Genomic DNA, 24,983 nt, shown 5'->3' on the forward strand with positions numbered 1-24,983 from the left:
AAAAAAAAAAAAAAAAAAGGAGACTAAGAAACAAAAACTTTTACCCCCCCCCCCCCCACCACCCCCCTTTATTTTTTTTTTTTGCCATGTTCCTAATCCCCCTGCCCCATACATTTCACATTCTTCCAATAGGCGGGGTCTCTCCTTTATGCACCCCGATTACAGCACCATAGAGGACTGGGGGAGAGCGTGCATACGTGCATGCAGCAGCTATCAGATGAATAATAATCGTCTTCTCCTGAACACTTCTTCTTTCTGCCTTCAGAGAACATCCAACCGGTGTCAGTCACTGACGTCGTCATCATCATCATCATCATCATCATCATCATCATTGCCTCTCTATCTGGCTCTCGCATCGATCAACCGCATTGATTGATGGATTGGTATGACTTGACATGATCACAACCTTAGAACTTCGCCATTCCCACGCTCTCTGGGGTACACAGTTCGCTGTCGTAACTAACCTGAAACTTCTCAACGATAAGCTACTGATCCAGACTCCAATCTCTCTGGGATTGTGTCCTTTTGCGTCGCTTTTCCAGTTCTTGGAAGACATACTCCTGTTCCCTTGTTTTTCCTTCGCTACCGCTTCTCAGCTCCAGACTCTCCTCCACGAACCTCCCTCCCTCGATCTTCGGCCTGCCATCCGACATCACCACCCTACCGCTCCATCCATGTAGCTCTCTGCTTACACCTCCAACATTCAACATCACTGATTGCCACTCCTTTGGCATCAACAATCAACCACTAGCAACATTCTTTCCAATGGCCTGAACGTAACAGGCTAATGTCAGCTTGCTCGTCCTGTCGATCGATCATACGCGTCCGTCTTCTAGGGTACGTCGTCTCAATGCAGGAACGTCGGGGGCTCGCGGATATCCCATACCCATCCCATCCCATATCCTACGCCGTGTATGCAAATACAACCCCACAACCATTTCACGTACAAGTCTTTCTTTTCTCAGATACGATATGCTATGCTATGCTATGCTATGCTATGCTATATGTATTGACAGTTTAGAGCTGATCCCGTCTCTTTGTTAAGATTTAGGCTGAAATCTTCACCCTCATACTCACCGAGGAATTGAGAGTGCCCCTTTGCGAACATATACAACACGACGAACAAACGAACGATAATTAAAATAAACTTATCAGTTGAACCATGCAACAGGATAACCCCCCTTCGTTCTGTCTTATATAAGACTTGCCCTGGCTGCGAATAACAACACGGGGGGACTACCTCCCTCTATACAACCATATATACATAGATGCCCACCAAAGAGCTCCAAATTGACCCCTGATTGAAGAACCCCCCTGAATCTACTCCATTCGATTCTAAATCCACAACGCAACAAGTCAACCCTCTCATTTTCATCTCATTTCAATTCCTTTTCTTTTCATTGATCTCTCTCTCCTCACATCTGCTCCACAACGAATCACAGACAGAATTCTTTCATCCCTGACATATCGCGACATTCACCAACCCAGTCATGCATGCCGCCGTCAATTAAGCCAGAAGAGCAAATAAAACCTCCCAGCCACACAAAATCAAAACACACACAAAACACGCACAATGGCCTCCGACTATGAGGCGGATTATGCATACCTCGCACAGTCCCTCCCCACCCCGAATGACACCCCTTACAGAAACCCTTCAAGTCCAATGTCACGCCGGCCCTCCCTTCACCGGCGGGATTCCTCCCCCGGCCCCTCCTCGTCTCCCACACGGTTCTCCTCCTCCAACCGCTATGAAACAGATGGCCCTTCCAGCCCAGTTGACGCCGCAAACGACGAGACCATATCCCCCCTAGACCCACGTCGCTTCACACCAACGCTCCATGCATCTCTCGTGTCAGAAATCCTGTCCCTCCGCCGCGACATGGAGGCGAAAACCCGTGCCATCGATACGCTGGAGATCACCCTCGAAACCGCAAAGGCGGAAGCAGACTCCCTCAACGAAATGCTGGCCAAAAGCACCAAGGAAAGCCGCTCGCTGAAGCGGCAGATGCAGGTGCTGGAAGGTGGGTCTGTGTCCGCCATGGCTGAATTGTCCAAGGAGCGCGATGAGGCATTGGAGAACATTGCGGATTTTCGAAAGAGGCTGGAGCAGTCACAGAAGAGGGTGAGGACGCAGGAGGAGGAGATAGAGAGGGCGCAGACGCTGTGGGAGCGAGATAAGATGAATTGGGAAAAGGAGAGGAGGAGCTGGGAGAGGAAGGTTCACGTTGTAGAGGGGAGATTGAAGGTTGTTATTAATGAGGTTGCGGCGGCACAGGCGGCTGGGTCCTATCCCTGGCCTCTGGGTGCTGATGGTGACTTTGATGATGCCATTCGCGATGGCATGACGACTAGGGGCAGTGATACCAACAGCATTCGCTCAAACAGTATCTTGGAATGCCGTCGGACGAGTACGGCCAGTGTTAGTACCCATGACGGTGATCCGTATAATCTTCGATATTCGGTTATGAGCATGGCCAATGGCTATGGATCGAATAAGACCGATGGGCTAAATTTGGCGGATGAACTTGCCTTTGACGAGGAAGAGGAGGATACATTGGGTTTGGATGACAGGCCTGATTCAAGATGTACAGTTTCGGACGAAAGGGCTATGTCAATGCAGTCACGACGCATGAGCATGGTTGCCCGACGTACTGTGGACATGTCGGTTGATGGGTCGGAAAGATTTGGCACCCCCGACGTTCTCGAACATCCGAAGAATCTGGATGTGATTCGCGACATTGAGGACGATGAGAAGACGACCATTGCCGCACCACTATTCGAATATAGGGATGTAGGGATCCAATATACTCCACCTCCTTCCCCGAAGATGATCGCTTCTGATCCCGATGACTCGATTATTCCCGTCGAGCCTATAATTGTTGAGGACCCACCAACCGCTAGTTGCAAAAATGATGCAAATCAGGGGAGAAAGCGCGTGTGTTCGAACAAGGAAACGCCTGTTTACCAATCGAAAGACAGCAGTACAGTAACCATGGCTGCTCTCACCATATCCTCCTCGTGTCAAACAACAGCAGAGTTTCACAGCCCTCCAGGAACTCCAGAGATGGAGGAGACTACTCCAGAAGACTCCACGCCCACGCCCGTACTAACGGCCTCTTTGGATCCCCCGCTTCCAACTCCTGTAGTCGCAACAGCTTCCATCTCAACTCAAACGGACGATGTAATAATCATGGACGAGGAAACCCAACAACTAAAAGAAACCGTAAGCAAGGAGATGCCGCCAATCCCCATGATCACAATTGAACCCCCGGGCTCAAACCCACCCTCCGCAAGGAACAGTGTCGTCTTACCCCCACAAACAAAGAGCATATCATGCCAAACCAATATCCAATCACTTGTTGAACTGAGGTCGTGCGGCATGCAAACCGAAGAAATCCGCATTGACCAACGAGCTGTGAAGCTTCCCGCAAAGCTCCTCCCGTCTGCCATTACGGACCGTCCACATCCACAACCACATCCAACCAGCTCAGGTTCCACGAAGCTACCATCACCACCCCCGATCCGGGCATTCCGCGTCCCACCCCCTAAATCCGCAAAAAGAAGACTCCGCAATCCACCACCAGTTGATCCTCCAGAACCCGCAAGGACACCCTCCACCAGCAAAGAGCCCGGGAAGTTCCAAGCATATCCCGGAAACAACGATAACGGTCCTCTCTCTGAAGATGTAGACGTGAAGCCGGACATCCGACGACCGTTTAGGAGTAGCAGTTTATTTGCCGGATTTGAAAATGTCAGTGACGATGATGAATGGCCCGAGCCACCCGAGGATATGTTTAGCGATGAAGAGCTTTTTAATCGCCCGTTGGCATCTTACACGCTGCAATCCGGGAAGCTGGTTACCAAGCCCTCCCCGTCGATATTGGACGATAACCTACTCGAAGAGCGTGGACAGCGTGCGGAACGCCCGGCAAATGAAGAAGAAGATGAGCAACCTTCGCCAAAGTCCATTCGTTCACCACACGCTCCACATGCGCCAGCATCATCATCATCCTTAATTTCTCAGCAGCAACGGCCCATGGCCGCCTCTGCCTCCGCCGTTGTTGGCAAATCAGCAGCCCCAGTCAAACGACCGCCCAGACCCCTGAGACTGGGCAATGTCGCGAAGCAACCTGACATTCGCCGCACAGCCATGATCTCTAGCTCCACAGCCGCTCACCAGGCATATAGGCCACGCAGCCCCAGTGCTCCCAGCATCGGCAGCAGCGCAGCGTCCACCACAGCTTCCAAACCCCCTTTCCCAGTCCCCATTCGATTGAGCTCGCGCAAAATTCCCATCAGCGCAAGTGAAGGAGCCCAAAGCCCCACGCCGTATGGTAACGGGAACTTCCCGGAGCGCGATGGCCGGTTGTCGCTGTCGAAGGAACCTCCGCTGCGTAAAGTGCGTTCTGCAGCTGTTGTGTCGAGGAGACATAAGCATGGGAATGGGCATGGACATCCGAATGGCCATCACCGGCTGGATCGCCAGCAGAGTCGTTCGCCGCCAGCCATGTCGGCGACGTCCTCTGCGTGCCCTGAAAGTCCTCAGTTGCCGCCCATGCCCTTTGACGAAATTACGGCTCCACGAGGTAAGCGTGGGCCTGGCACACTGCAGTCCAATCGATACCCCCCACCTGCTGCCCGCTCACATCGGCGGCAGGAGTCGAGTGCAGCGACATCGGTGTCCGCGTCGGTACAACAGACTAGCGTTGTTGATGCGATTGCACAGACTATGGTGGGTGAGTGGATGTGGAAGTATGTAAGGAGACGAAAGTCGTTTGGGATGACGGAGAATAACAGAGATGGGTGGGAGTTGGGGAAATCTAGTGAGGAGGTTTCTGCGAATATCACGGGGAATGGCGTTAGGCATAAGAGGTGGGTATGGCTTGCACCTTATGAGAGGGCCGTAATGTGGAGTAGTAAACAGCCCACGAGCGGATCTGCATTGCTGGGGAAAAGCGGTCGAAAGCGTAAGTATTAGTACACTTCATTTTTCCATCTTTTTTTTTTTTTTTTTTTTTCAACAAGTTGACTAACACTTTATTTCAAAAGTAACGATCCAGTCCGTCCTCGACGTCAAGGATGACAACCCGTTGCCCAAGGGTGCCGGCCCTGGTAACCATTTCAGCCGCTCGATCCTAATCCTCACTCCTCAACGCGCACTCAAGTTCACAGCAATGACACTGGAACGTCATTTCGTCTGGTTAACAGCCCTTTCCTTCCTGAGTCACTCATCCATAGGCGCAAACGAGCTTGCCACGCTTCCCCCCGTGCCGCACGAAGAGTACCACCCACCCTCGAGCTCCTCGCTCCGCCGCAATCCAATCCGCGACTCCATCCGCGTAGCAAAAGGTAAAACTAAACCAACAGCAAACCGCACCTTCGCCTCCCATTCCCATTCCCATCCCACCGCCGTCCCCGAACTTCCCTACGACAAAGCCATCGACGCCGCAAACGAGCCAATTACGGACGCCGCAGATCCACCCAATGTGCCACGGTTTTCTTCCCACTCCCGCAAGCGGAGCAACACAGCACCACGACTGCCCCCCAGCACGTTCAGGTCCTTCTCAAACCACACAGCGGCCCCGTCAACATACAGCGCCACCACGGCCGGGTCGTCGGATCTCTACTCACCCTCGACTATTGGGTTGTCTGGCATCCATAGCGGGCAGAGTAGCTTTAGCCATCGTACCTCCGATGCTAGTGGACCGTCCAGTGTTGGTATGAGTAATTTCTTCGAGGCGGTGGGGACGATGAGGATGGAGGCATTTGTGGATCGAAGTGAAGTTGCCCGTCAACGGGGTTATGGTCATGGTTATATTTATCGATCACGGCACGGCGGAGGCGGTGGTGGGAGAAAAAGAAGGGAAGCCCATTATTGGCCGCCGAAAAGCCCCGATGCCGATCTTTACGGATCGGAAGACGGGGATACGTTGTTTCGCAATGAGGATCCCTTTCGAGAGTTCTGAGTGAAGGACTTTGCTGCTTTTGACTTCATGTCTGGCGAAGAGGGGCCTCCCCACGTTGTTCTTTACGTGAAAGAAGGAATGGCGTGAGTATATATGTGATTTTGGTTCCACCCGTGTTGATAATAGTTGTTTTCTCTTTTTTGTATTTGATTTTTTTTTTTTTGTGTTCTGTTTTCTTTTCCTTTCTTTATCTTTGAAAGATTCGGGATGGAGGTTGAAACTAGGTATGATGTGCAGAAGGGTAAGCAGATTCAGATGTCATAGAGAGGGAAAGCTGTCAATTGATATAGTGATATACCACTGTTCAAAGAGCTATGTGGGGGAAGGGAATGAACGCCCACCAACGCCAATGCCAGCATCAGCACAATCATTTTCGTTTTCATTAGTTCATCCCCCCCCCCCTCCTCCCCAAGCAGTTTTATTCCATGTCTTTTGATTACTTCCGTTCTTTGTCCTTTTTTATATCCTTGTCGCTCTTCGGGAGTTGCTGGCCATTTGTATCTTTTTCGCGGCGTTCTTCCTGTAACCGATCTTAAAACCTATTTTATTCCCGACCTTGTTTTCCTCCGGTATTCGTTCCCCCAGACCGTTGGCGCCCGTGGATATAATCCTTGATTTTATATTTTGCACCTTTTCACTCTCGGATCCTGTTATTTAGTTCGATTTCTTTTCTTTTTTTCGTTGTTTACTCTCTCCCTTTCTTCTTGTTATGTATACAAGGGAAAGTATGACGGAATTGGTTCTGGCTGAATATCCGATGTTGATATTGAATGTTTCTTTTTGTATCACTTCTCGTTCGTTTTTGAAAGAAGAATGAGGAATAGGAATAGGAATCAGCAATTTGGAATATGAACCCGCTCAAAACGGTCAAACGGACGTTCCCGTCCTTGGCTTAATGTTATATTCTCTTTTATAAACTTTTGGATTTCTTTCCCTTGTGCATTGGTTTCTTTTTCTTCCCTACCGTTGGCAGTTTGATTCTTCGATCGATCGATTTGATCGATTTCTGAGCGGGATCCACCGGCTTGATTGTTGAATCTCAGATGCCGTTTAGAATATGCGGGATTGCTGTACGGGGATTTCGATAAAATATCTGCCTTAGTTCCATCAATTTTGTCCCATTTTTTCCCGGTCGTCTCGCTTCTTTTCCTCCCTTTCTGCCTTCATGTTCAATACTTAATCGGCGAGTGTAAACAATTCAACTCACCCCACGTCTATCGAAGTTGGACACAAACGGAATGGAAGCAAGATGAGAAGAAGAATGAGCAGGAGGAAAGAGAGGCGGTCAACGTAATCATATCATCTATTGTTGCTTATGCCCATCCTGTGCTTTGTCCTCATCACCTTGATTCCCCCCCCCTTTTGCGAACGTTTGTCGTACATTGCGAGCATATATTGGTCGCCGCAATCTCACACATGTCGATTCCCGAATACACCCCGTCCAGATTCCAACATAGGTCCAATATCATCTTTGTTGGATCTGCATGTTTTCCCCTTTGTCACCTTTCCCCCTCTTTCAACTTCCCTTTCCGTTTATCGATATTTTGCTGACACACTTGCAACTTGTGCATAACTAGAAGGCTTGGAGTAACGGCATGATATCTTTATCCGTTTGTCGGTGTCACAGTTTCGTACAGGACATTGTGTCCAAGGTGTTACATATTGTAACACTTGCTACTCATGTGCCGCAATACTTCCTGAATGGATATCCGACCCCAGGATGTTTCGATCCTTGAGGTCCAACAATAAAAATGGAAGTATCTCCGACAAACCGCGAGAGGACACGGAAGGGGAAACGGAGCCTGATGAAGTGGCCCTTGTAGATGGGCGGCGCAGACATTTTTCTGGCCTCCTATTTACGACCTCTACTGCGTAAAAGTTGGCTCACTGGTATCTCGTAGCCATAGAGAGAAAGGTTGGTTTGTTTCTGCGGTTGACTCAGAGATAGTTGTCGCATACAAAGCCGTTGAATCAAGTCATGCGATCTGGGCAGCTCAATCCATTGTCCTGTTATCTTCGCCCGTTGCATAGAGTGCATAGACTTGGGTGACATGTCATCGTATTAGAATGTGTCTGAAGTTTCTCCCGAATATTTTGCTCATGCATGTCCTCACTAAGTCATCCCATGGATAGATAAATATCAAGGGCTTCAACAATGCCCCATATCAGACTGAATTGTATGATAAAGTAACCTATCCATGTGACGACTGCATCAAGCGATCCGATAAATGCTGAGATATGAGAAACAACGGGGTATTGGAGTTTTTCTGATCATCCGTTGGGCGTCTTCTCTGCATGAAAGACATCCAGTTCCCGCCACTTCTCACAAAGCTTCTATAGTTATCCAACCCTGGAATACTTTCCAACCCCCTCAAGTTACCCCGTTCACCCTGCGTATCAACACCTAATCCGCTCCAACAACCGTGGCCACATCCGTCGGTAAGACATACACCTCCTCCACCGGCATCTTGCGCCTTGCCTCCTCTATCTTCCCCTCCCCCACCAACTGACCTATCTCCTGCATCAACCCTGTGACATCCCTGATCCCTACTGTCCACTCATCCACATACCTATCCACCGCCTCTTCTTTCAACCCAACCTGCAGCGACCTATACTCTAGGGGTCGGAACTCAAAATCCCGCTCCGGGTCCCACTGCACACGTACGGGACTTTCATTCTTGCGAAGCTCCCAGGCTGCGTGGTCCGCATACAGGCGTGGGGTGGGATGGCTCAGACAAGCATGTGCCAACGCCCATTCGAACCCCTCGCGTGCAATTTCTATAGCTAGCACGCGCTCCTGGTCCTTCTTGGTGGCCCAGCCGCAGCGGTAGGCCATCCAGAGAAATGAGGGCTTGATCCAGGTCATGCGCCTGCGTTTGAAAGGGGCGACGAATTTCCCCGCGTACAGCGCCGCGTTGGCAATTGCTGGTGGATAAGCTTGGTAGACGGTTATTGTTTTCGAGGTATATTGAGCCCGGATGGAGTATTTTGTTGGAGCAACATTGGGCTGGTCCATAGTTTCTGTGACTGTTGGAAAGATTACTCGCTAAATATTTGAATCGAGAATGTGATGGTCTTGGTTCTTGGTTATATTAAATGTAGGGAGATTAACTATTTGGCTTCGACAGGAGAACACCAGGCAAATAAATACTCAGGGAAGCTTGGATTGGACAGCGACCATGTCCCTTTGACGATGCAATGTTCTTATCCGAGTTTTTGACAAGGCTTCATAACGTTAACCAATGGCGGGTATCTTTCTACGCCTGACCAGGCGTCGTGTCCAGCCATGTTTTGAGGGGATAAGCGGATAGCATTTCACAGCCCGGTTTGAGTCACTGATTCGGGTTAATTCAACTTGGAGATGCATCCAGAGACACAATAGCGACACAGAGAACAGCGAAATAAATATACATTTGGCAGACTGACTCGGCTGAGGAAGCCAGACGGAGATGGATCATCCCAGAGCAATGCTGCCCAGCTGCTTTTTAGGTTCCGACATCTATTTATCTCCCCCTTCGCCCAAGTATCTTACCGGCACCTAGACAACTCATACATGAGGTTGGCTGAGCTCTGTTCCGTATCACGATCAAGGGTTATCCATGGATGATAAAAGAGTTATCACCTAGTCTGGCAAAGAAAACTAAGAAGTGACCGTGGCTCCAGCTCTGATTTATGATGAGATGCTAACTGTGTATTTAGATAGTAACAAGATGGTGAGAAACGGGATTTCCTAGTTAGAATTAAAATGGGGAATTCGAGGGAATACAGAGATCTGAAGGAGAAGAGAGCAAATTTAAAAATCTAGCTTTGTAGATAGGTTCCTCCGCTTCCTCATCAACACCATCATCATCCTTTGGCAAACATCAGCGTACGAGCTTTGCGCAGGACCGCCCGCCCAGCCAACCTGCAAAACAGCCCCGTACACACTCTTCGCTCTATCCCCTCTGCCAAACAATCTTTGCAAAATCCTGATGGCACCTCTTCCCATTTATCCATTTGCTATCTTCTGGTCTCGTCCTGAGCTGGTAAGCAGATTGGGAGTGCTGAGACAGCATGCAAAAGCTCACTGAGAGGGTGTTTAGGCCCCTGAAAATTCTCCATCGACGATATCGGCCAGTCGTCCGTCGCTAGCAAACATGTTGCCACCATGGAAGTCCTCGTGGACAAGTGCGCGGGGCTCCGCATCAACATCTTGTAGCATTTTGTCTTCTTTCCACACTGCATCTCGCTCCCGGTTTAGGAACTTTGATAATATTCGAAAACGGTAACTAGTGGTTTTAAACCCACGACGACTTTCAATTGCACTATATTGCGAAATAACAGGGATTTGAGGCTGCTGACACTGATGCTAACAGTATAATATCCGTTATTCCGAATGTTCGGTTGACGGTTCGGATTCGGATTCGGATATTTGACAAATCTTGTTTCTTCAAAGGCTGGAAACCACATTGGCGAATGCTCCACACGATCGATTGCCCTTCTGATCTTCGCTAATTTAATTGAAGCCCACACGGCACTCAGCAGCTCACCTGGGATGAACTCCTGAGCAACGAAGGCACAGCCAGCGTGGAATTGATCATCCCAAGCAAGAACTCGTGGTGCAAGAATATCAGGAAAACTTCTCAGCAAGGAAGAACAAACGGGCTATATACCTCATGGAGAAGCTGGTAGTTATGGTTGAAGACTATCGACGTTTTGCTTGAGGGTGTGGAGCACAATCTTCTTTTCTAATTCCGCGACTCTCTGTTGTGTTCCACGTCAGGAGCAGGAGATGGGTTTCGAGGAAGAAATGACGGATTTTGCGAATCGTGACTTATTTACTATAGAAAATGTCAACAGCCAGAACGTAGTTGTTATGTAAATATGCCCCGCAAGCTAGATATTCAATGTTAATCAATCCAGGCAGCCCATCCAGGTCTTTGTCAGCCTTTGCAGCCACCTTCAATGTCCCAGCCATACGGGCCTCCACGTTTATTTCCTTCAGTTCCTCGCTACACAGGTGAACAGATGCTTGGTCTCAATCTTCTCAAAAGCCGTAGCAGCTCCAACTTGGTCAATGCTGCCCGTCGCTCAGTGGCCTGCCCTGAATGGACTAATATGCCGGTTATTGGGGGAGCATTTTACCTGAAGATTGGGCATGGATGGGAGCGAAGCTCTGCCAACTTTATCCTGTTTGACAAGGGATTTTGGGTCATAAGAAATTGGCATCCAGGCAAGGGATGCCAGCTGCACGAACGAAATGTAACAAACATGAACTAACTACATCAGCTGTGAGAGTGATATTTATACAACAAAGAACATTCGATAGCAGGAAGTGCTACAAAATGCACATTCTAGCTACTAGGCGATAGAAACTAAGTAAAAATAGATTAGAATAGAATAGAAAAATCTTGTCTGTTCACTGACCTTGTTTGTTAAAAATCTCAGAGGAATATGCGTACATACATCTAATAAACACAGGCGAGAACCGCAGCAAATCCATGAACTCTTCACCACATAGAATTACAAGCTCATGGTGACCTTCACTCGTTTCCTTTCCCATATGTGCAGCAAGATACGAGATCAAAAAGGAAAATGACAAAGGAGAAGAACAAGAGATGTAGAAACAGAGCAAAGGAATCGCCGTGGGGCTGGCTATTATGTTCCTACCCAAGCAGCACAATTAATATATATATATACACGATAGAAATAGAAGATTGATCTATTAAGTCAAGGAAAAAGCGAAAGACAATCATCGTTTACTGAACGGATTTATAGTTTCGCGGCCTCCTTGACCTCGCCAATTTTCAGTTTGCCGCCGTACTTCTTCAGCACGGACTCGTTGTGATACTGTAGTAGTGCCCATTCCGTTCAAGTTAGTTATGAAGTTACATGAATAGAGGGCGTGGCAAGATGAAATGTCTGGTGAGGTTAATCTTTGCACTGACCTTCCAAAACTGCTTCGACGCATCCTTGCCCCCAACCCGTTTTAGGATCTTCGCGCCGCCAGGATGCTCATCTGCAAATTGTGTCACGTCGTATACGCTCGAGTCTATGATGATGTAGATGCCATTGTCGGCCGTGTTGTGCTGGGCCACCTCGGCGGTTGTGAAGGATTTCGACATGACTGCGACGCGTATTGGTTTGCGGATATTGGATAGGCAGTCTGATGAGCTCTTCTTTGCTGTTTTTTGGGTCAAGAAAATATTGATTTCCGCTGAGGAGGGATGCGCAGGGAGATAACAGGTAACTAGGTCAAGTATCTCGGCAATAGGATCGTAGAGAGAGGTTGAAGCGTATGGGAGGAGTCTCAGATTGAAGGAAGAAACATCCAACCGACCAGAGTTAAAAAAGATAAAGACCAAAGAGAGATGGGCTAAAGGGTCCGAGGTTTTAGTTCACCCTCTCTATGAAAGTATTTAATAATAGTGCAACCTTGCAGGCCAGAAAACCGCGGAGAGGGTTCTGTTTGTCCGCTCTCGTATCTCGGTAATAATATATCTTTTTGAGGCCGGTTCTGGGTTTTGCGCGGCTGGCGACAGCCGAGGTAAAATCTATGACAGGTCTTTGTCAGCCGAATCCAGCACGTGATGATTGGTTGAACGGGGTTTAGCGTTAACTAGGGATGTCAGGTGATCCCTTTGGATTGTTGCTTCTTCCGTCCTTTGGTATCCGGTATAGAAACGCAAAACCCAGCCAATATATAGAACTTGACTCAGTTTCGCCGCGATGAGCCAAAACAACAGCAACATTGCTATCACCAAGGCTCCTCTTCACTCTAAAAAGAAGAGAGCCCGCGCAATCTCCTCTGCTCTGCTAAAACCCCTGGATGACCCCCCCCAGCCCCAAAACACCATGTCCCAGGACGTGTTGGACACTACAACAGCCACCACAGCTCAACTACATCAAATCAATATTGACTTCAATCCCCGCCCGGCCCTCTCACCAGGAGGAGAATCCATCAAGAATGTGACTGACTGCACTCAAGCAGTCCTGCTAACTGTGAAGAACTCCTCTTCCACAGTGAATTATAAGCTCAATGCTCTGCTGAGTCATGTCAACAACTCCTCCTCTGCAGAGCTAGCTGCAGTGCTTGAGCTATGCAATAAGCTATCTGCAGTACTGGACTCAATACTCTGCACTTATGAGAACTCTCTACCATGCCAGACTGCTGTACTAAGACAAGTCATGGGACATGGCATAGTCAAAGTCATTAAAGACCTCACTGCTGAATCAAAGCCTACATTGACATATGCTACTGCTGTGACAGCTAAGGCAATCCCCTCAAACAATCCCTCCCAGACCATTTCAGCAACAGGACAACCTCACAAGAAGCAGGTACAGTGGGCCAACTGCCCCCTGCATCAAGGACAGAAAGACAAATGAGTCATGATTAGACTATCTGCAGCACATGCTGCTCATGATCTAGACCCTCAAGCTATTCATGAACAAGTATGCATCATGATCCCTGATCTGATCTGGATCACTGATGTATGGCACTGCTCATTGGGAATCACCATGGCTGTCCCCTCCTCAGTGAAGGCAGCCTTCATTCTTGAACATGCAGATAAGCTGAAAGCTGCTGTAGATGACTGTCTTATTGAGTGACAGAAATTCTGAATCATCTTTGTAGTCAGTTCAATCAAGAAGTTGACACACAGCTTCAAAGAACAGAATATCACTCTGATTTCAGTGTCAGAAGAGATGCTTTTTTTTGAGATTTGAGATGCTGCTCATCAGACTTCAATCATCTGTTGTCACTGGACAAAGAAGTCCATGGACCTCAATCTGCATGAAGGGTACATCTGAGTTGAAGTATGAACCTCTGGAGTGCATCTCTTTTCAAACAAACTTCATCTTTTCAGTCATCTGATGATGATTAACAAAATCAAAAAATCATCAAAGATTTCAATTTGCACAAGATGTCATGACTTTCACACAGAAAGAAACTGTGTGTGATCTCTATGTTGTGAGAAGTGCAGCAGTCCCACACATTCAGACAGATGTCAAACACCAGCTCACTGCTGCAACTGCCTTGGCCCTCATTCCACTCTCAGCACTGACTGTTCAGCAAGGCTCAAAATAGTCTCTGAATGTATAGAACACATCTTCTGCTGTCAGCTACACTCAATACATGAAGCTGACAGAAGAGCATTCATCTCAGCTCATCAAACTTCAGCAGAGAAGAGCAATTCAGAGCTAAACTCTAAAGACTTCATCTCATCTCCTCTCTCAGCTCTGCTGACACCAGTCACTAGCTTCCAGAGCAATCAGACAGACTCAATGATCTGCTCTCAAACAGACATCAAGATCACATCAAGTCTGAACCTCTACTAATGAAGAGCAGTCACAGCTCTTCTCACAAATCTACACTCACTGTATATCAAGTCAATGTAGAAAGACAGTCAAGCTCCCACAACATTGCTCTCTCACTAGCAGACAAAAGAGTCTGTGACATTGTGATCATTCAGAAACTCTGAATAGCTATGAACCTCTTCATCCACCTCTTCAAAAGTCATTTCTCATACAAATGCTTCACTCTGCTCTTCTTCAACTGGACCAAGAGGTCCAGAGTACTGCTCTATGTCAGAAATGAAAGAGCTCTTGCATCAACTCAATCTATAGCAGATATCTCAAGAAATGTTGTCTGTGTCTCAGTTAAGATCTCTAACTTCAAAAGAGCTAATATCTACAACATATACAACACCTCATCTGGCATCACAGATGCAGGTCAAGGCCTTCAAGACCTTCTCTATCTTACACACACCACAGAGACCATTCTCTGAATGACATTAGAAGACTTTAATATTAGACACACAGCATGAAACTCTACAACTGATAGACATTCTCAAGCAGAAGAGAATCTGTATAACTGAGCAATCTCTCTGAAACTCCAGCTTCTCAACCTGGCTGAATCCTCTACACATAGACAAGAAGACACATTTGATCTTGTCTTCTGTGCTGCCAACTCAGCTATCTGTCATATTGCTTCTGAACTGCACTGCATCTCAGATCATGAAACTCTTATCACAACAGTTCAATTATCACAGACTCAGACTCAATTGATTAAAAAGAAGAAGCTTAGTCTTGCAATCTGTGATGCTGATCACTTCTTGCAACTACTCACTTTCTTCTTCTCATCAGTCTATGAGAACATGAATGAGAAAGTGATGGACATCATGAAATCTCTTCAACTGACTCTACAAGGCTCCTGCTCTCTCACCCCAGGACTCAAGAGTCATCATGCCTCATGGTGGACCTCAGCAGTCAAGATAGCCAGAAGAGTATATCATGCAGCATGTAGACACAGCCCTTGTCAATCAGAACAAATGACATTTCAGATGGAAATTAGAAAAGCTAAGAGAGCATGAAATTGCCAGTGAATTGAGAAGGCTTCCTTCTTATCAGATGTCTACAAGATTGTCAAATGGCATAAATATCAATCTCAAGACTCCACTCCTTCTTTACAACATTCTGATGGACATCTAGAACAATCTTGTGCTGGCAAATCTTCTCTACTGCATGAGACACTTCTGGCCAGACATCTTGACATGGAAGATATCTCAGAGCATACATCAACAATTTCATGCAGAGAGATACTCTGAATGCCTCTTACAGAGCAGGAAGTCTACAGAGCCATCTGCCAGACACTTAGCACATCTTCTGGCCTGGATGGCATTACAGCCAAGGTTCTTCAAAAGACATGGCCAGTGATAGGCAATTGAATCATTCTACTCTTTCAACACTGTATAGATCAAGGAATTCACCCCCAGAGCTTCAAAAAGGCTGAGGTGGTGATTATTTCAAAGTCAGAGAAAAGAGATTACTCTCTATCAAAGTCTTACTGCTCAATCACACTGCTATTCTGTCTCAGCAAAGGGCTGGAGTGTCTGATAGCTAGATGAATGTCTCATCTCACTCTTCATCATCACATTCTAGCAGAAGATCAGTGTAGTGCTGTTCAACAGAGGTCTGCAATAGACCTCACCACTGCACTAGCCTGTGATGTACAAAAGGCATGAGACAAACACCTTCTGATCAGCATGATCACTCTAGATGTCAAAGAGATCTTTGACAAAGTCCTTCAAGACTGGCTTCTAAGATGTCTACAGGAACAGAGCTGGCTGGCAGTTCTGATAAAGTGAATAGCATCTTTCCTCAATCAACAACTAGCTTTGATTCAACTAGATGATGTTCAATTGAAGGTGTTTCAGATTCTCTGTGATCTTTCACAGAAATTCTCTGTCTCATCAATTCTCTTTCTGCTCTATGTAGAACCTCTCCTCCAGCTTATCAAAGACCAGTTTGAGTATGCAGATGACATTGCAATTCTGAAGACTGGAAGCTCTCTTGAGTGAGTAGAAAGTCAGCTTCAGAATTCTCTCAATCACATTCTGAAATGAGGTATCAACAATGGAATCTCATTTGACCCAGTCAAGACAGAGCTTCAATACTTTCATAAAAAGATCAAGTACTTGGAGCCCTTCATCTTCTTTAATGAACAGACAATTTCTCTCAATAACTACATCAGATGGCTAGGGGTTTTCTTTGACAGAAAGTTACTCTTCAGAGAACATATTCATCTTGTGTGCACTCAAGTCAGAATTGTTACAGAACACATTAAATCACTAAATAAAGTCTCATTTGAAAATTAAACACATTTGCTCAGACAAGCAACTCAAAGCTGTGCCTTCAGCACTCTGTTTTATGAAGCTGAGACCTGGTTCTCAAAGTGAATCTCTCAGGCAGTCATTGACAAGATTCAGATAGTCTTCAACAACACTGCTCAAGTCATTCTACCTGTCTTTGCCATAACATCTACCTCTGTTCTCCTACATGAATCAAGCTGAGGCTCAGTCAAAGCCTGGCTAGAAAGAATACATGACTGACTAGCTGTTCATGTAGCTGCAGCTGATCTGTCACATTCTCTACACTGAAGATGATACACCTCACATTTTAAATGAATTAGATGAAACATTAAAACAATGACCATCACACTCAGCTCAGAGTCCTTGCCTCCTTGGGACAATTCTGGCATATCAATAGAGAGCAAAAGACACTAGAAATTGGGGCTGTGGAACAAGCTGCAGGATCAGCAGCTTTCCAAAACTGACTTCAGAAAGCTGTATCCTCCCTCAATCTCATCACATATACTGATGGCTTCAAAGACAGCCAAGGAGTTTCAGACAGAGGCTACTGTCTATACTGAGGAACAAATCAATCTCTGGAGCTTGGTAAGCTGCCTCTGGGCCGCACTGCTGAGGTCTTTGATGCTGAAGTGCTTGCAGCAGTTGCTGGTCTCAAGGCAGCACTACAGAACCCCTTCTCTATGTTTGCACAGCACATTATAGTGGCTCTAGACAATGAAGAGGCTGCAATAAGACTTCACACAGACACACTCACACAAACATCTTTTCTCATCTTTGCTAAGTTCAACAAACTCCGCAGGTCCTGGACAAAACAGGGCCCAGGTCCAGCTGGCCTGAGACAGGTCTATGTTTGATGGTGCTCTGGCCACGCTGGGATTCCAGACAATGATGCTGCAGATGCTGCGGCCAAGTCAGCCTGCACAATGGAATGCACTCACCGCACTCTGACCCTGGCGCGGGCCAAATCCTATGCTAAAGAATGCTTCAATGCCTCACTGCAACAACACAGACAGAACGCCAGAACTGAGAACTAGAAACATATCTCAGACTATACACAGACTATTTACAGGATGATTGGGCAGACCTCCTACCATGGGCAGAATACACATACAGCAGCTCTACCCACTCAGCCCTAGGAATATCCCCCTTTATGATGGATGTCAGATACCAACCCTTACCACCAACCATACCAAACATCCCAAGGGAAGCCATAGAGGAACCAGACATGGAATGAGCTGCAGTACTGGCAAAGAAAGCTCAGCAAATTGCCCATGAAAAGTTGATCCACTCACAGGACTTGATGAAACAGTACGCGAAAGACAATCCCCATGAATTCAATGTAGGAGATCAGGTGTACCTGAACACAAAAAACTTGAAAACCCGCCAGCTGAACAAGAAACTGGACAGTAAATTTGCAGGACCATTCCAAATCTGAGCCAAGATAGAACCACAATCATACCAGCTGGACCTGCCACAACACTTCCAAATTCATGATGTCTTTCACATCTCATTGCTCAAACCACACAAAATGAGCCAAATCAATGAAAATAGACAACACACTAGGACATCAGATGAACAGTGGACAACCAACAATGACAATGACTGGGAGATAGATGAGATTCTAGATTTCTGAATCATCCACAGCAAGCTGAGGTACTGTGTCAGGTGGCAGCACAAAGGACCAGAGTTTGATGAATGGATGGATCTGATTCAGCTACCCAATGCGGAGCCATTCCTGCAACAATATCACAACAGATACCCAACAAGACCTCAACCAACAGACAAAGACCTAGGGCAGTCTCAAGGAATCCCACCAGCAACAGAGACACAACCTGGCATGCTACCACCATATCAAACAACAGTGAGAGGACTGTACAGATACACAGACGCAGATCAACCACAACAAAACTCCCCATTTCACATGAATGTTCAACTCAGAACAAACTGAAAAGACAAAATGATATATCTTACTCTTCCACACCAATACTTAATATTCAATATATCCCCCAGCAAAACCCAATGAAAAAAAAACCAATGAAAGCACCATGATATACATCTTAACTCTTTTAATATTTTACCTTAACTTGTTGTAGTATTTGAAATCTTTTTTTAGTTACAGGAGCAACACAATTTGACACAAAAAGCCCCTTCTCAAAATTGCTTATATACACCTGTGCAATACCCAACTACAGCAAACAGGGCAGGCGAGGGTGCTGCTGATACTGGGGCAGGCGCAAGTGCCGCCAGCCAATCACAGGGGCAGGCCATGTTGCCGCCAGCGGAGATCGCGGGGCAGGCCATGTTGCCGCCAGCAGAGGTCATGGGGCAGGCCATGTTGCCGCCAGCGACAATACCATCTGAAGTGGGGAGGCTGGAGGGGGGAGGTGCAGAGTGAAAGGAGCTAAGGCCTAGGGTTAGGGTTATGACACGCACATGACCCACGTTCTGTATATAATATCGCCACTCAGTGGCCTAACCTCATTCCTCTCCTCCTCAAGGATTAGATTAGAACCAATAAGACCTCTATATTGCACTATACCGCGCTAGCTTCGCCCCGGAGTCCCTATTGCAAGGCTCCTAACACTCTACTGGAGCTCCAATAGCACATCATGATACAAGGACCTCAATATCCCAATGCCAAAAGGACCCTCCCCTGAGCTCACTCTCCCCTGAAGGAACCTAGGCCACCTGCTGGCAGCTAGAACAGGCCATGGTGACTTTGCAGCCTATCATCACAGATGGGCACATGACAACACACTCCTCACCTGCTCTTGCAGCTGAGATAAGACCCCTGAGCACTTCTTCTTTTGCTGGAAAGGCCGGAACATTGAATGAATTAAAACCCCTGAAGCATGCCAAGGACCAAAGGAAGCAATTGACTGGCTTCTTAGCACAGTAAGAGGAGCTACAACCTTCTCTACCTGGTGCACTAATACCCACTTCTTCATCGACATCCAACGCTGCTACTAGAACCTGTTCAACATCTGACTTCTCCCTCCCCCTCTCTCTTTCCTATGCTCCTTATATACATTTCTCATCACCCCTACACACCACCCTAGAAGCCCTTGGCTTCCTCAGTCCCGTAATCTTCGGCTACTACGCCATTCAGAACCTCCAGGACGGAGGCTACTCTGTACATAGACTCTCAAGAGGGCTTCGGCCGACTAGACATGTCAGGCAGCAGACTAGCTGCTGCGCTGGCACGCCTGATACCCTTAGGGAGGTGCTGTGGCCGCGACGGCAGACTATTCTTAGTCAGCTGATCACGTGCCTCCAGGCGTTAAATAAGTAATAATAATAATAATAATATCCGGTATAGAAAACTACGGGCGATTGGGGCCTTTTTGCCAGGCAGTCGAACACTGATAATACTCTGGTTGGTTGATATCAAGTATTACACCAAGTCAAATACGGGAAATACAGGTGGGGAGGGGGAAGGTAAATAATGCGAACATTCATTCATACATGGCATTATGTTGGATTTGAATTATCTCTTTGCAGATATATTTATATATAAAGTAGCATCCACTCCTTCATATCCTGCTCTTCTCCCCTGCTGCTCCCTGCCCCTTCGGCACCTTACGATCAGTACCCAGTGTCTCCAAATCCTTCTTCTTATGGTAATGCGGCGCCACCTCCACCAGCCACTCCGGCTGTAGCGGCATATTGCTCCGCATATACTCCTTGCTCGTCAACACCAGCTCGTAATATATCACCCACTTCGGATTCACCTCGAATAGCGTGCTGGACGGATGCAAGTACACCGTCTGTCCATTCTTGACCGTCCGATACGAATCGCCACCACGTTGTAAACGAGCTGCGTTGGGGAAGAATCCCGCAGTGATCGCCTTTTGGATGGGGACGAGGTTGCTGGAGCCGGACGAGGTAATGGTCACCTCGACCCGATCGCAGAGCTTCGCGAGCTGATCGCGCACATCGCGGGCTCGCGTTAAACTTCGCTGTTGAAGGAAATTCTCACGCGCCCAGACATAGCTGAAGTCCGAATCAACCCATTGGTTCCACACATTCAGGAGCGAGAAGTGATCGCCGCCGTCCTTGATGGTGAACCGCGCGCGGGCACTATCGGCGTGGATCTTTTTGCCCTTCGGCCGGAAAAATAGAGAGCTTGCTTCGCCCAGCATGGCGATTATTGAAAGGACCTCCTCCACGCACCCGTATTTGTCAGCAGCTAGGATGGCTTTGGCAAGCATGGGGTCGGTGGGGAACTCGGCCATCTGCCTTCCCACTTTTGTTAAATCTCCATGGTCATTTAAAGCCCCGAGTGCGTATAGCTGTTCGAGAGCGCGGATGAGAGTCTCTGCGGGCGGTGGGTCCATGAAATCAAAATCAAGAAGCTGGTCGATCCCGAGGGATTTCAACATCAAGACAACTCCGTTGAGGTTTGTTCGTTGGATTTCGGGCGTAGTATTTTCTTCCAGCTCGTTGTAGTATGCCCATTTGGTATATAGCCGGAAGCATTTGCCTGGGCCAACGCGGCCTGCTCTGCCTGCTCTTTGCCCCGCAGATGCGCGAGAACATGGGGTAACGACAAGGCTCTCCATTCCAGTACGGGGATTGAACACGTTTTCTTTCACGAAGCCCGGGTCGATCACGTACACAATTCCGTCAATAGTTAAACTAGTTTCTGCAATATTGGTAGCGAGGACCACTTTCCTTGCTCCAGGAGGGGTGGGTTCAAATATCTTGGCTTGAAGTTCCGAAGGCAAGTTCGCGTAGATGGGACATATTATCAATTCAGGTATTTTTGACCCCAGCTTTCGAGCTGTTTCTTGTATGCTCTGTTCTGCAGCTTCGATCTCTTCTTGACCTGTAAGGAATACCAAGATATCACCCTTACCCTGACTGATGTGGATGTGGAATACGGTGGTGATTGCCGCGGCGAGATAGTTTGCCTCTGGCTGTAATGTATAGTGTATGTCAACGGGATATCTGCGGCCTGGGATGTTGAAAATTGGCGCGTCGTCAAAGTACTTTTGGAACTTCTGCGCATCAATTGTAGCTGAAGAAATGAGTAATTTCAAGTCAGGCCTTGCCTTGGCAATGTCCTTCAACAGGCCGCAGGCAATATCCGTGGATACTGTTCGCTCGTGGGCTTCGTCGATCATGAGAACAGAGTACGCTCCAAGGTCGGGTTCTGTAAGAAGCTCTCTTAGCAGCATACCATCAGTCATATACTTGAGCACCGTTTTGTCACTAGTAGCATCTTCGAACCGGATGGCATATCCAACTTCATTCCCAACCTTAACTCCCATTTCCTCTGCCACGCGAGCAGCAACGCTCATCGCAGCAACTCTTCTTGGCTGGGTGCAACCAATCTTCATTCCCCCCTTAGTATATCCCGCTTCGTGAAGATACTGGGGAATTTGAGTAGTCTTCCCACTCCCAGTCTCCCCAACAATGATGATAATCTGATGATCAGCCACAGCTTGTATAATCTCTTCCCTGAATCGGTAGATAGGCAAGCTTTTCCTCGTCTCCTCAATAGAGGCAGCTTTCTGCTCTGCCGCATTCAGCTTCTGTTGAAAGAGTTGCTGTTCCTTCGTCAATGGCTTCCGATCACCTTCCAACTTTGAATCCATAATAAAATTAACCTTCTGTGCATCATCAAACACATACTCATAATCACCCTCATCAACAAACTCCGGCTTGGAGATTTGTGCCTTGGCTTTAGCCGTCTGCTCATTCTCCCACTCCTCATGTTCTGTAACAAATCGCTCCTGTCCATGCTCATCCCGATCAACATATCGCTTGTAAAGCGCTTCCTCCTTCCGCTTGCGATCAATCTTTCCCTTCTCCGTAATATAATCTTCCGGCATTGCATATCCATCCCGATAATCGTCAATCCGCTGCCTTTCCTCCGCAAGCCTCAAAATCTCTCTGTTTTTCGCAAACTCCTCCTTTTCCCGACGTGTCAGATTAGGATTTTCACATAGTTCGGCAGTTTCCTCCGCAACTTGTTTACGTAGTAAAGCCAATCGCTCCTGTTCACGCTTTTTGAGGTATTCCTGTCGCGACCGAAGGCGGAGGTCAGGCATCGCTGCGGACCTCGCTGCGGCATCTTCAGCCAGCGCACGACGTCGTGCTGCCTCTGAGTCCTTCATAGACGATCGATCTTCGACGATCTTCTTCGATTTTGACTCGTCTTTTTTTGCAAGTCGCTTCGCGAACTCATCTCGTTCCTTCAAATCGCGTTGCCTAGCCCGCTCCGCCTTGGCTTCGGGATCTAGATCCGAAGAGGGAGAACGGGAACGAACGGAGCCGGAACGGGAACGGGATCGGATTTCTCTCTGTTCTTCTTCCTGTGGTTGTTCATCATATAACTCATCCTCTGGTATTTCTTCATCACCCCATCGATCGTCAAAGTTCCTGTCATCCCTTCTCCGCTGCTTCTTCGATCGATGGCGACTTTCTCGTTCACGGTCGCCTTCCCGCTCCCGTTTGCGCCGCTCTTCTCTCTCACCACGAGGCCTGCGCTTCGAATCATCGTCACGACTCGGGGTCCCACCCTCCCCATTCTCCTTCGCTTGCTTCTTCGGTTTCCCACCCGCGGTACTCTGTAGCAGTGCCAACCCGGGGCCGGCATTATCATATCCATACTCTTCTTCCATCTCAACCAGTCTATATTTCTTTTTTAAGCAATTACCCTCCTTGTCCTTGCTGGACCTTTTGTTGTCGCTATCAGCCGCCCCGCCTGTACCAGCGCCAGGACCCGCCCGCCTCCATAGTTCAGAACAGAACGAATGCACATCACTCTCATCGCCCTCCAGGAACGGCGCCAACTTTTCCCGCAAAGAGCCGGCTGATTTCGCAGAACTGGTGGTGGCGAGGATGTAGTCAATGACCGTGGCGTCTGATGCGCCTGTTAGCCGCAGCAGGGAGTCCGAAATATATGTACGGATATCCATGGAGTTGATTACGATGTGGTTTCCGAGTTTTTGGGCTCAGCAGCTATCGGATAGCTATATAACTACTGATCAGACAGCTCGACTACGTAGGCAGATGAGAGGGCGCCAGCGGGGCGATTTTGGGAGTGAACGCGAGCTAGGATGGGTAAATAAATAGTGGATTTCGTTAATGGACAAAAGCTAGCTGGGTTTGAATGAATTTAGCAATAGCATGTCTGCACCCTTTCATTTAACAGAAGGCCTTTAAAAAAGTATTATTCGCGCGGGCTATTCTGTTCTTGACTTGGATGAGATGAGCGACTAGAGGATCGTTCGGAAGGGAGGTATTGTAATATACAGATTCGGCTAAGAAAAAGAGTAAGATATGGGTGACACAGGGAGACCTATATTCCTGCTGATCGTAGTCTTAAACCCTTGACAAGAATCGTGTCTTTTCATTGCCTTGCTTGTGGTTCAAGCTTCTCGTCCGCCTTTTGATGCTACCATACGGCCATGGTCAATGATTTTCGAGTGCATGTCACGTGATATAAACCTTTCGCCGCGGAAACAACTTTCCAACAATGATGTTTTTTTTTTTTTTCCGTTTCAACATCTGTTATTACGTTTTTGCGAAGGTAAAATATAATATGAATATATAAAATAAAATAAAATAAAAATAATAAATAAATAAATTTACCACAGACCTTATCTTTCAACATTAAACAATTCTATCTTCGCAACTACAACAAAACTCATCTAAAATAATTTTGTGCCTGAAATCCATATTAATACAAATAAGTAAAGGGATAAAAGTATAGCAGTAAGCATACCAAGCTTAGAGAAAAGCATATGCAGGTGAGAAACCGACAATAAAAGAGAAGAGAAAAAGAACCTTTTAACAACTGCAAAAGCAAGAAATATGAATACCGAAAATCATCCCTATCTAGCCCTCTTCACTATTCTAATTATATAGGTGAGTAGTAACTTAGGTCGCTTCTCCAGAGCAAACAAAAAGGAAGACGAGTTGAGAAAAAATGAAGTCAAAATGAATCAAAAGGCACCATACGCATGTTCAAAGAGGTATGTTAAATCAAAAGGGCAGTAGAAGCGAAAAAAGAAAAAAAAAAAAAAAAAAAGAGGAAAAACAAGGAAAAACTCCTAATATGACCATAAAACAGTACATGATAGCAGAATGCAGATAAACAGCAGAGAATTTCCCGCATGAAGCTCTCTGTTCTTTTCTTTTGCGTTTCCCATTCCTTTAAGACAAAAACAAAAAAATAAAAGAAAAGATAGGGGTCAAATCAGACACGAAGCAAGAGAAAGGAAAAGGAGTAAATCCAGACAAATTCCACCAGTGGTGCCCATCATTTTATCCATTTCCTCTGTTGCCTTCTTCCATTTTTTTTCCGTGCTATTTCCCTGCCTATCCCAGTCCAATCTTCCTGCATCAATTGTACCCTCCCTCCTTCTGTTTCCTTCCA

General features: G+C 47.1%; 7 protein-coding genes across 7 annotated transcripts; 3 read left to right on the forward strand and 4 right to left on the reverse strand.

The window, feature by feature from the left end:
- Positions 1-485: 485 nt before the first annotated feature.
- On the reverse strand, positions 486-710 carry PADG_11909 (uncharacterized protein; the record flags this gene model as incomplete). The annotated part of the gene is made up of 1 exon (XM_010762828.1): positions 486-710. The coding sequence occupies one exon, from the start codon at positions 708-710 to the stop codon at positions 486-488; it is 225 nt and encodes a 74-aa protein (XP_010761130.1).
- An 863-nt stretch (positions 711-1,573) lies between these two features.
- Positions 1,574-5,966, forward strand: PADG_05287 (uncharacterized protein; the record flags this gene model as incomplete). Its single annotated transcript, XM_010762645.1, has 2 exons — positions 1,574-4,967; positions 5,050-5,966. 2 exons carry the CDS (start codon positions 1,574-1,576, stop codon positions 5,964-5,966), a joined length of 4,311 nt encoding a protein of 1,436 aa, XP_010760947.1.
- Positions 5,967-8,370: 2,404 nt separating this feature from the next.
- Positions 8,371-8,982, reverse strand: PADG_05289 (uncharacterized protein; the record flags this gene model as incomplete). The annotated part of the gene is made up of 1 exon (XM_010762646.1): positions 8,371-8,982. One exon carries the CDS (start codon positions 8,980-8,982, stop codon positions 8,371-8,373), a length of 612 nt encoding a protein of 203 aa, XP_010760948.1.
- Positions 8,983-9,937: 955 nt separating this feature from the next.
- PADG_11910 (uncharacterized protein) lies at positions 9,938-10,460 on the forward strand (the record flags this gene model as incomplete). Its single annotated transcript, XM_010762829.1, has 3 exons — positions 9,938-9,991; positions 10,049-10,230; positions 10,322-10,460. 3 exons carry the CDS (start codon positions 9,938-9,940, stop codon positions 10,458-10,460), a joined length of 375 nt encoding a protein of 124 aa, XP_010761131.1.
- A 1,257-nt stretch (positions 10,461-11,717) lies between these two features.
- Positions 11,718-12,070, reverse strand: PADG_05290 (uncharacterized protein; the record flags this gene model as incomplete). Its single annotated transcript, XM_010762647.1, has 2 exons — positions 11,718-11,795; positions 11,894-12,070. 2 exons carry the CDS (start codon positions 12,068-12,070, stop codon positions 11,718-11,720), a joined length of 255 nt encoding a protein of 84 aa, XP_010760949.1.
- Positions 12,071-18,293: 6,223 nt separating this feature from the next.
- PADG_11911 (uncharacterized protein) lies at positions 18,294-18,989 on the forward strand (the record flags this gene model as incomplete). Its single annotated transcript, XM_010762830.1, has 2 exons — positions 18,294-18,455; positions 18,708-18,989. The coding sequence occupies 2 exons, from the start codon at positions 18,294-18,296 to the stop codon at positions 18,987-18,989; spliced, it is 444 nt and encodes a 147-aa protein (XP_010761132.1).
- A 1,138-nt stretch (positions 18,990-20,127) lies between these two features.
- Positions 20,128-23,520, reverse strand: PADG_05292 (uncharacterized protein; the record flags this gene model as incomplete). Its single annotated transcript, XM_010762370.1, has 1 exon — positions 20,128-23,520. One exon carries the CDS (start codon positions 23,518-23,520, stop codon positions 20,128-20,130), a length of 3,393 nt encoding a protein of 1,130 aa, XP_010760672.1.
- Positions 23,521-24,983: the final 1,463 nt, after the last annotated feature.

The sequence above is a fragment of the Paracoccidioides brasiliensis genome (assembly GCF_000150735.1).
Source record: "Paracoccidioides brasiliensis Pb18 unplaced genomic scaffold supercont2.6, whole genome shotgun sequence".
NCBI classification, from domain to species: Eukaryota; Fungi; Ascomycota; class Eurotiomycetes; order Onygenales; family Ajellomycetaceae; genus Paracoccidioides; species Paracoccidioides brasiliensis.